Here is a 12,263-nt window from a genome sequence, read left to right as displayed (position 1 = left end):
ATTGATCCAAATAAGTTAGTAGTTTCTTTTACAATGAGATATAACTTTTTCATCTTTCCTGCATGTAAGATTAGTTCTCGGTTCAGAGTATTGTAAATAATATTCCAAGTAACATAGGAATCGGTTACGCTAATGTGAACTCCACAACTGTGTGACAAAAGGGCAAGATGTTGGGACACTCATTTTCTGTTCAATGAATTGTCTTATTCCTGTCTGGCCAGGATACCCTGCTATGGTTCAATAAATTTCCAATTTCTTTGCAATCATTTAAGAAAAGGCTAGGAAAACAACAGATAGGGAGTCTGCCACCTGGGCGACTGCTCTAAATGCAGATCAGTACTGACCGACCGACCGACCTCAAGTGTCATCAAATGAAGGAGTCAGCAGCTCCAGTGGCGAAGAAGGACAACAAATCCTAACGGCAAAGGAGGTGGATGAACTGCCTTTAAAACAAATCCACACACATCTGTTCTCACATCGAGCGGTGTTGTGGTCAGCGTCTGTACACCATGTGAGGTGCGGCTGAGAAATAAACTGAGTGGCTCACAACTGTAGTTTTAATCTTGGAATGGTCAACAAGCCGTTCCCCACAAAAGTGTAGTAACCTATGCATGATGCAAACTTACGGAATAAGTACTCCAGGTGGTAATTGGAAACGTCAATCCACCCCGGCAGTATACCGTGCAACTGGGCCTAAGGATTCTGGAGAGCCCAGAACAGCATGCAAGAAGTAATTGGAGCCTTCTACTGGTGACCCATCAACTAACAGCAAACTGAGACCAAAACGAAAATACTTCTTTGGCACGCTAAATAACACTTCTGAAAGTTGGAAAACTAAAAGAACTAATCAAAATTCTAGATGTCCAGAAAATCTTAATACTTGCTCTTCAGGAAACCAGATATACTGACAGTAACATGTTAGACTCAGAAAATTACAGAATATACAAAGAAAACCGGGAAGAGAATAATGAAGAATGTCCCCCACCTAGGAACTGCTTTCATAGTACACAAGAGCATAGTTGAATCAGTTCAAAACTTCTATTCACCCTCTGAAAGGCTGTTTCTCTTGACCATAAGATGTGGAAATAAAAATTATACATTAAATAACGCTCATGTTCCAATAAATGATGATAACAGGAAAGATCCTGACAAAGTGGAAGTGTACTGGGAACTCTTGGAAAACGAAATCCACAAAATTCCAGCAAATCACATCAGTGTTACTTGGAGACTTCAGTGCACAAGTTGGGAGAGAAAGGATTTATAAGAAGATTATAGGAGAGTTCCTGGCACACAAAAGAACAATAGAAATGGAATAAGGCTTGTAGAGCTATGCAAGGCTTTTAATCTCAAACTAATGTCTACCTACTTTAAAAAGCTGAGTAGAAAACAAAAAACCTGGCAGTCTCCAAACCCACACTTCGGAATTCCAAATTGACCATGTAGCTATCTCTGCTAAGAGCAAAAAGGAGATCCAAAATGTCAAGGTAAAAAAAAAAAGGAGCCAACATTGAAAGTGACCATTACCTTACGATCATAAAAATGAGATTCATAAAACAAGAGAACAAACAGGACAGCTGAATTTGATGTTGAAATCTTGTAAAACATCTTTGAAGTAAACCAAAAATTCAAAGAGAAGTTAGAAAAGGACAGTACGAAGAACTGGGAGGATCTGAGAACAAAAATAACTGAAGCTACACAGGAACTATGCCCACTGAAGAGGGAAGAGGGAAAAGAAGCATAGGTGGTGGAATGAAGAATGTGAAGAGGCCATAAATGAGAAACTTGACAGCCTGGAAAAGGTGACACTCCTCTAAAACAGCTGGGAATTTTCAGACTTTCAAGACAGTGCGGAAACAAACTTCTAAAACTATAAGAAATGTGAAGAGAAAATATGAAAGAAGTTGGCTACCTGCAAATTGAAGAAGATTTCACTAACCATAATACAAGAAATTTTTAGAAAACATTCAAAGAGGAAACAACAAAGTATCAACCACCCAGTATCTGTTTTAAAGACGAAAATGGAAAAATTGGACTAAACAACAAGGACAGTTGTGAAATTTTGGCACATTATTTTGAAAACTACTGAACTGCGAAGAACCTATAGAAAGATCAGAATTCAGTCAACCACAAACACCACCAGATGAGAAAGAAATAAATTACATAATCTGAAGTCTGAAAAGCAATAAGGCTGCAGGGGAAGATTTGATTGTTGCAGAATTGTGGAAAGAAGCAGGCAATCAAGCAAGACAGGAACTGACAAACATAATATAAGAAATCTGGCAAACAGAGAAAATCCCTGATGATTGGAAGAACACACTGATACGCCCATTATATAAGAACGGTGACAAAATGGATGTGAACAATTACAGAGGAATCTCCCTAGTAGCCGTTACATATAAAAGGTCTTCATAATAGAATTGAACCAGTAATAGACAAACAAATTGGAGAATACCAAGATGGGTTCAGAAAAGGCAGATCATGTGCAGAACAGATTCTAAACCTGAAAAGTATAATACGAGACAGGGTTACAAAGAACAGTTTTTGTAGACTTCAAAAACACGTACGATTCAGTAGACAGAATTTCGCTACTAAGCATTTTAGAGGAATTTGGAGTTGACACAAAATCAATCAGTATCATTAGCCAAACTCTGACTGAAACAAAGTCCAGAGTGAAATTTATGGGAGAGATCTCACTTGAATTTGAAATTAAAACTGGTGTCAGGCAGTGAGATGGGCTTTCCCCGATTCTTTTCAATATCACGCTGGAAAAGGTAATAAGAGTATGGGAAGAAAGATTTAAAGAAAGGGGACTCCATCGTAAGATAAGATTAGGTTCATACCACAAAGGGGTTGGTGTAAATTGTTTGGCCTTTGCTGATGACATAGCAATCCTCTCTGGAAGTATAGAGACTGCTGTAAAGCAAATCAACCTTCTGAAAGAAATAGCAGGAAAAGTTGGACTTCAGATATCTTTTGAGAAGACTAAATTCATGTCAAATATTAGGGATTCACCCACAGTGCTAAAAACAGATTACAGGAAAATCAACAAGGTTACTAAATTTAAATACCTAGGTGAAATAATTCAGGTTCAACTCTGTTAGGAAGCAAACAGATCTAGAGCAAGAAAACTTGAACTAGCATACCAGCTCACTAAAGATACCTACAATAAGAAGAATCTCGCAATGAAAACTAAAATCAAACACTACAACACAGGAATCAAACCAGAGAGTCTGTATGCCAAAAGATGCATGGTCTCTATGAAAACTGGTGCAGTAGAAGAGATGGAGAAGAAAGGAAAATATTTAGGAAAATTTGGGGACCATTGAAAACGAAGGAAGGAGAGTTTAGACATAAGAGGAATAAAGATCTATACAAGGATGAAGAAAATGAAAGGCTGTCAGGCACAATCAGAAAGAGGAGAATTACATTTTTACAATCAGAAAGCGGAGAATTACATTTTTTAATCACATAATGAGGATGGATAACAGTAGATTGACAAAACGACTATTTAACCATGTTTACAAGAGCAAGAATGACAACCAGTGGATCCAAGGAGTAAAAAAAGATATTGCATAAAATGAATTTCATTATGACAGATATTGGAATAACTGACAATATAATACAAGACAGAACAACTTTCAGAAGACAGATTATGACAGATATTGGAATAACTGACAATATAATACAAGACAGAACAACTTTCAGAAGATTGATACAAAATTTCAAGGGTTTCCAGGAGAAGGAAAAGAGAAAAGGTAATAATATCTGGGCACAAGAGAGGAGGAAGCAGCAAAGTGAAAGTATGAAGAACTATTGGAAGTCAAAAAAAGAAGTATTAAGATGAATGCATAGGGTTACTTTCCGTAGTCCTTGGATGGCCAAAATCGAAGAAAGAAGAAGAATTGTCTTATTTAAACATGGCACTTAATTTATCTCGTTTTCATTATTTTCCTGTTGTATTTCAGCTTATAATACAGTAGAATGTTGATTACGCATTCAGCAGATTGTAGATATGTGTATTAAAAGTTATTTGCTTACCTGCTAAAAACAGTCCGTTTATTAAACTTGCATTATTTTCCTCTTAGTTAAGCTTTTCATCTTGAGCATATATCAATCATTCCATGTATTTCACAACCCTAGTTAGTTCAGTAACAGACTCTGCAACCCTTCAGTCTTCTTCATTTGTCAACCAGAACAAGAGGTGAATCTCATGACAGAATTTTACTCTAATTCATACCTTATTCTATTCAGGAGTGTTTAGGAAATTATGTTGCTTTGTACCTCTTGCATCCATTGTCATAAGGGATTATATCTTTAATGGCTCCTCTTCCAGTCTGCTCAACCAGTACAATTCATCTGTTGTTTAAACTCAATAAACCATTTAGAAGTAGCTAGGGAAATATGTGAATTATGTTGGTGAAGGACGGGTACATTTTTGTTATGTGGCTAATGTAGTCAGGTTAATATATTATGATACGTGAAGAACATATCTATTAGTTGCTTTGTAACTCACCTTCTCACTTAAATATTGCCACTTCAGCTCCTGCAATCACCATAATAGAGGCTTCCTCTTTTTCAGGTGAAGAAGGTGGGCGTGGAAAGAAGCGTCGTAAGAGACACGAAGATTCTGAATCCAGTGAAGCTGGAAGTGATGAAGAACGTCCTAAAAAGAGGGGAAGGCCCCCAGCAACTCCTCGTGAGGTCATCAAGGGATTCACTGATGCTGAGGTATGGTATGGTATTATGTGCAAGTTTTATTGCAGGGGTACCTAAATTTGATTAGGTGAACGTTAGTTCCATAAGCTGCTGTACTGTTAAGACTTTTTTTTTGGTGGGGGTAGGAAAAGGATCTCCTGCTAGTCCTCATTTATGTGCTTCCTGATGCATCCCAGAATCCACTTGTTTTTTGTAAAGCAAATATGACTAGCTGTTCAGTGATTAACCAAATAAATGTTATTTGGTGGAGTATTTCCATTAACTTCTATTCTCATTTATTTTCATCTTCTTCCTCTGCCTGTAGATTCGAAGATTTGTTAGAAGCTTCAAGAAATTTCCAGCTCCTCTTAAGAGGTTAGAAGCAATAGCATGTGATGCAGAGCTTCAAGAGAAGCCCCTTCCTGATTTGTTGCGCCTAGGTGAGCTTATCAAAGAAAGATGTGCAGCTGCTTTTGCAGAGATGCAAGCTACCAAAGAGAATGATGTTATAAATGAAGATAGTAATGCTTCAGGTAAGATTAATCAAATTCCTAATATGAATAATTTTTTCTGGAAGGTTCTAACCTGCAAATGCTGTGGGAGGGATTTAAAGAAAAGAAAACTTCATGTTTCATGTTAAATTAGAAAAACATTGTAAATTAAGGAAACATGGAAAAGGATGCCACGTATTTAGTGAAACTATTCAACACTCGCTGCTGTTGACATGTTAAAATGATGAGAGAGCAAAGGCAATATATTTGATGATCACATTATTTTGCTACTTAAAAACAACAGTCACCATCATTAACAAGGGACGGATAGCAAAGAGGTATTGGGTGGGCAATCGAAAGAAGGAGGCCTGTTGTAAAATCTTCATCATCATCGTCATCTTCATTTCCCGTTTCCAGCTTCCCGGGTCGGGTTGTGAATCAAAGACCTCCATCGCTGCCTGCTCTCCACCACTCTTCTCCTTTTTTAAGTACATCTTCTGGTTTTCCTCCCCTCTTCTCTATGCACTCCCACACTGATTCTATCTACCTCTTTCAGGGTCTTCCTCGTGGTCTCTTTCCTGTTAACTTCTCTGAAAAGGCTTTTTTCGGCACTCTCTCTTCTCCCATTCTCATCATATGCCCATACCACTTTAGCTTTGTTGTTTCTGTTCTGTCTTGAAGTTTCAAGATACCTGTCCTTTTCCTTATCTCTTCATTTCTAATTCTATTCTTTCTCGTCTTGCCCTCGATACCTTTTAGGAATTTCATCTCCGCTGCCTGTATTCTACTCTCCTCTCGTTTTGTTATAGTCCACGATCCAGCTGCATAGGTTAGTATCATGGGCGCCCATAGGATAGTTTGTAGGGAGGGGCTAGACCTGGGGGTATGTAGTATTTTTAATATTTTGGAAGATAAATGTCGACTTGTATTCCATGGTAGAATACCACACACGCTATCCCCTACCACTTCTACGTAATACCAATTTTTAAACCATTTTCTTGAAATAAAAACAGCTGACTATATTAGATATTTTCCTTTCCCTTAGAGCTGGGGGGGGGTCCCCACCTTGCCCCCGGGTATGGGCACCCATGGTTAGTATGGGTTCATAATAGGTTGAATACAATACTTTCTTACATTTATTCGGGGCATTTTGGTTCCACAAAATACCCCTTACACTCTGGTAGAAGCTGCTTGCTTGTTGTATTCTTTTCCCAGTTTCCTTGGTTATCTTTCCGTCTTCTATGATCACACTTCCGAAGTACTTGAAACTTTTAACCACTTCCAGAATTTTACCATTCAGTTGTTGTTGTTGTTGTTGTTGGGATTCGAACCCACTATCTCCTGGATGCAAGCTCACAGCCATGCGCCTCTGACCGCACAGCCAACTCGCCTGGTCCATTCAGTTTTATCTTTCTTCTTCCTTCCTTCCTTCCTTCCCTCCTTCCTTCCTTCCTTCTGTGGAGTAACAACACCGTGTTTATTACAAGCTAGTCTCCTTTTATTAACAATCCCCCAGGTTCAGACTCTACATAAACACATACATAGACGTTACAACAACCGCTAGATAGCGTGCGGTATCGCCTTGAGTCCGTCACATCTCCTCCCCACCCTGGTCGATTTCCAGAGGAACGACCAGCTGCACCGGTCGACTGATTCTTGAGCCGTCTGACTGGCGTAGGATGATTGTTCGGATCTTTCCATCTCTCCCTGGGAGAAGCTCCTCTATTCTCGCCCGTTTCCATATGTGTCGTGGCCTAGAGTCCTCCTGGAGGAGGGCAACGTCTCCGATCCTTGGCGAACCCTGTTGATTGTGTGGTATTTTCACCTCGTGGTAGCTTCGCAGCTGGAGAAGATACTCTGCTTTCCAACGTTTCCAAAAATCTTGAAGAACTCGCTGCCTCATTTTCGATGTCAAATTTTTCCCTATGGTGGGTTCTGCTCCAAACGGGATGGCTGTTAACCTTTTTCCGACTAGAAAGTGAGATGTGGTCAGAACATCGCCAGTGTTTGTGTCCTCGGTGATCGGTCTGCTGTTAAGGGCGGCTTCTGCGCTGACAAGTGTTGTGTACAAGCCTTTCTCGTCCTGCTGTGAACGTCCTAGAACCTTCCTCGGGCATCGTTTGGTAGAACCGACCATCCTCTCCCAGAATCCTCCCCACCAAGCCGCCCATGGCGCGATGAACTTCCATTGGACTCCTTGGTGAGCACAGTAGTGATGCATACTGGAGTCTACCAAGACGTCTTCGAGGGCCATGAGTTCCATATTCGCTACAGGGAAAGTGCATGCGTTGTCCAAGTATATGGTGTGGGGTATACCCCGTCAGCTAATGAATCTTTGCAAAGCCATCAGGAATTTTTCTGTTGACATATCGGTAGATAGTTTGGAGTGCGCAACTGGAGGCACCAGTGAACAGAACTATGTACTATTTCTTTAACTTCTCTGCCCCATTTAACATACAGGGGGCCAGCGAAGTCCACACCTGTTACAGAAAATGGCTCTGTAAGTTGTACACGATCAAGTGGTAGGGGGGGCCTCTATCTCGCTAAAGCGAGTGTTTCGAGCTATCTTGCATGGTAGGCATGAATGGAGTACTTTCTTAATTGTTCGTCCAGCTTGGAGAATCCAGTATTCTTGTCATAGATCTCCTAATATGATGCAAACTCCTAAGTGGTGCAGTCATATATGGATGTGTCTAATTAGCAATTTTGTGAAGTGGTGTTCACCATGCAGTATAATTGGGTGTTTCTGCATGTTGGTCAACTCTGCACATTGGAGTCTCCCACCTAGTCGAATTACACCTTGGTCCATGAAGGGGTTGAAGCGTGCAAGCTTAGGTGTATTGGGTAGCTGTACACCTCGCTGCAGTGTGCTTATCTCGGCAGGAAATTTTTCTTGATGGACGTTTTTGATCCAGTATGTTCGGGTGGATTGCAGTTCTGCGGCTGTCAATACGTTGGAACGGATTGTTTTATCTTTGAGAGCTTGGATGAATCGAAATACCCACGCTGTGACATGTAGTAGTTTCCAGTAAGCGCTGAACCTTATTACATCTAGGACGGGTTCAGTAGTGGTGATTACAAACACATTTGCCAGCTTTCTGATCTCTGGAAGTGGTAAGTGTTCCGTTGTTATGTCAGGTGGCCATATGTCGCTGTGAGTAAGCCAGCAGGGACCGCACCACCACATTTCTAAGGATAGTAGCTGGTCTGCGTCTATACCTCGCATGAGATAATCAACAGGGTTTTGGTCTCCAGGACAGTGTCGCCATTGGCTAATTATCTCTGTTACACGATTGGCAACGAAGGTCTTCCATTTATTTGGGTCGTTTTTTTTATCCATCCCAACGTCACTGAAGAGTCGCTCCACAGAGTGGCCCTGTTGAGGTCGAAACCTGTTTCCTCACAAAAATAGCGCAGGAAGTGAGTGCCTATAAGTGTGGCAAGCAACTTTAATCTTCGAAGCATCACTTTCTTCACTGGTGCTAGTCTGTTTTTTCTGGAAACTATGCAAGCGGGTGTAGTATAGTCCCGTGTTGAAGTCACATAAATAACTGCTCCGTATGCCCTCACAGAGGCATCACAGAATACGTGCATATGTGATTCGTGATTTGTCTGCCCCATCCCGATCCATCTGGGGATGTTTATAGATGACAGGAAGTGAAGTTTGCTAATCCATGAATGTCAGTCCTTTGCTATATCCGCAGGTAGTAACTCCTTCCAAGTTAAACCTGTAAGCCAGGTGTCCTGAAAGATTAATTTAGCAACAATTCCTACTGGTGCGAAAAGTCTAAGAGGATCGTAGAACTGAGCGGTGGCATGAAGAATGTTTCTCTTGGTTCCTGGTTTGTGCATAAGATCAATAGTAATCTTCTCCTTGTTGGTGAAGAGACAATCTTCAACAGTATTCCAGTCTACTCCCAGAACGGTCATCACTCTTCTTTCCTCCAGCTTTACCTTGCGCCATAACGTCTTTAGTGGTTCTGAGTTAGTTGCCCACTTGGAGAGTGGGAGTTTAATCTGTTGTAGGAGCGCGGTGAGTTCCTGATATATAGCGATTACGTTTGAGTCATCATTAGCACTTGCAGTGAAGTCATCTATAAACATAGATTTGTCAGCTAGCTCTGATGCAACTCTATATCTGTCCCGATTCAGTGTGGTAGTTTCCCTTATAGTGGCCGACAGGAGGAATGGACTAGACGTCAGTCCAAAGGACAAGCACTTAAAGCGATAGGATATCAGCTCGTTTGATGTGTCACAGGTTCCGTCCTCCCTCCGCTCGACACGATACCATAGAAATCTCGTAAGATCTCTATCATCCTCATTGAGTGTTAATTGTAGGAATGCTTGTTGGCCGTCGCATACAATTGACTTGGAGTGTTTTCTGAATCTTAACAATGTACCAGGAATTTCCGGTAACGGGTTAGAGCCCATTTCCAGCACGTCGTTCAGTAATGGAGAGTCTGTTTCGTGGGAGGATGCATCGAAGACTTAGTATTTTGTGCTACTCACGTTGGATTTCTTCACAATGTCAAACACATCCCCAGAACAGTTGTTGTGAGGAACAGCCTCTATTTGATCTCTCCATATATAATCTAGCATGTGTTTATGGTAAATGGACTTCAGCTCATCATTCCTTTGTAGTCTATTTTTTAATGATGAGAATCGCCTTTCTGCTTTGGTGAAGTTGGACAAAAAGAGAACGCCCTCTTTCCTAAGCAGCGAGACAACTCTCCTTCCATCTTCCTTACGGTAGGTGTTATGGAAATCTTGGAGAATGGCGTGATCCTTGGGTGACAGTCCTCGCCCTTGATGTTCCTTAAAGCCGATGGTTTCCAACTCCCAAAACTGACGTACACTGTTATCGGAGATTTCATCTACAGCAAATGAAATATGATGGACCATTATCTGGTTGACTGTAATGCCGGATCTGTTTCTGCCAACGACGTATCCAGATATAGTAGGCAGTAGAACAAGAGAATGGGATACTCTCATTGGTTGTTTCATAGTCACAATCTTCCAGTAGTGGTCTGCGCCTATGAGAACTTCTATCGGAAGTTCTCTTTCGTCTTGCGGATCTGCTAGTTTGAGTTTGTTGAGTGAAGCCAGGACCGTTGTCATGCGGTGGTGTATTGGTGTTGAGACTTTCGAAAGCACCAACTGAAATACAAGCATTAAAGTCAAATAAATAATAAAGTTTAATTATTCCACCTATTCAATACATAAAAAGAGATGTTAATAAAAAATTAAATCTGTAAATAAAACTATAGGGACATGTTTCGCCCTTTAATTAAGGGCATCTTCAGCCTAATCTCAATCTGAAAGTTAATTAATCAGGTACCTGATTGTAATTAAATTACATATGAATATGAAGATGATTTTGGAAATGTGTTTCAAATGGTGAGCGAAATGGTTGACAATAGTTTTGATATTCTTAAAATGAAACCTTAATAAAGTCTAATATACAAATAGTCGTAAATTTATGAATGTACTTGTTTAAAAATTGGTAACAAATTGTATACTGGTAGTTTTTTAAGAACGTAAATTTTGTAAAGAGACGTTTCTGTTGCTCACTTCAAGTGAGGTTTGAAATAAATTGTTACGTTGAAACAAGTAAAGCGGGGCCTTTTGATCGTTGAGGGTGTTAGAGAAAATTTATCGGGTATTAAGGTTTCATTTTAAGAATATCAAAACTATTGTCAACCATTTCGCTCACTATTTGAAACACATTTCCAACATCATCTTCATATTCATATGTAATTTAATTACAATCAGGTAACTTTCAGATTGAGATTAGGCTGAAGATGCCCTTAATTAAAGGGCGAAACATGGCCCTATAGTTTTATTTACAGATTTAATTCTTTATTAACATCTCTTTTTATGTATTGAATAGGTGGAATAATTAAACTTTATTATTTATTTGACCATTGTACATTTCAATACGGACCAAAATATGAGAATTATAACATGTAATACGAGCATTAGTCAAAAATCCCATCATTTCAAATGAGACGTTCCTTCTTGAAGTTAAAGTCCTAGAAGGTGATTCAAAGGTGGTTAACTCCAATGTCTAGCTATGATTAACTTTGAGTTCCAATGAATCTATCAGAGAATGATGAATAAAGCTAGACTGACTACCAGTGTCCAGGACACAACGGATAAGTTTCAGTTTTCCTGTCGGTCCTTTGATCCACGTGCGAATAGTCTGAAGGTATGTGAAGTTAGAAGCAGTGACTTCTATTTTGCCAACGGAAGAAGGCAGGGTGTCTGCTTTACTGCCGATAGGTACGTGATGGAGACCCTTACACTGGTTGCAGGATGCCTTTCCTCGTTTGAAACACCTATCCTTATTGTGACCTTTCCTGAGACACAGGAAACAACATTTTACCATCTTAAGTTCATCAGTTCTAACCTTGGGGTCTTGTATTTGTTGACAGTCTTGGCCCCAGTGCCCTTCATATTCACAATACACACAAAATGGTGCCGTTTCTCGCTTGCTTCTTCTCGCAGCATATTTTGCTTTTGTGTTCACCTGAAAAGCGGTGGCTGTAGATATGTGAGATGCTGCAGGAAAAAGATCTTCCTGTAGTTTTTTTGCGTTAATAGCTCCTTCGACCTCTTGATTAAGGAATTCCATTAGTCTCGAGAGATTCCCTTCTTACGTGTTGTGTCTTTTGGCGTGAATGAGCCAACGGCGACAGATGTCTTCTGGAAAGGCACGCAGTAGCTTAGGAGCGAGTATCCTTCCGTATAAGTCCACGTCCTCTCCTATTGCTCGCAAGGCTTGTGTATGTCTTTCCCTAAGTCAGTGAACTAATCATCCAAATGTACCTCGACATAGCACATCTGTCGAGCAAAGGAAACTGATTGGCTTTGCGAACGAGCTATCCTCGTGCCTAAGAATGACCAGGCGGCTGCTATTAATAACACCATTTTGGGTATGTCCAAGACCCCAGAGACCCATCAATGTAGTTGTCAATCACATGAAACAACCCATCACCCAATCGAGTTTTAAAACTTTGGATGCCCCCAAATTTCTGTCTCTCTTTCACTTTGAAAGTTGTTGTGCAACCTGAATGA

The 12,263-nt window shown here is 40.3% G+C and overlaps 1 protein-coding gene across 3 annotated transcripts in view; it reads left to right on the top strand.

Moving 5' to 3' along the window:
* The window catches only part of Chd1 (chromodomain-helicase-DNA-binding protein 1), a 447,987-nt gene that overhangs the window by 306,948 nt on the left and 128,776 nt on the right, over nucleotides 1-12,263 (top strand). For all 3 annotated transcript variants that reach the window (XM_067135606.2, XM_067135608.2, XM_067135605.2), the window contains exons 20-21: nucleotides 4,580-4,728; nucleotides 5,021-5,228. In XM_067135606.2, coding sequence (XP_066991707.2) covers nucleotides 4,580-4,728; nucleotides 5,021-5,228 — 357 coding nt within the window. The remainder of the gene's footprint in view (nucleotides 1-4,579; nucleotides 4,729-5,020; nucleotides 5,229-12,263) is intronic.

This window comes from Anabrus simplex, chromosome 1 (genome assembly GCF_040414725.1).
Source record: "Anabrus simplex isolate iqAnaSimp1 chromosome 1, ASM4041472v1, whole genome shotgun sequence".
Lineage (NCBI taxonomy): Eukaryota > Metazoa > Arthropoda > Insecta > Orthoptera > Tettigoniidae > Anabrus > Anabrus simplex.
This window is presented reverse-complemented; position numbering and strand designations above follow the sequence as displayed.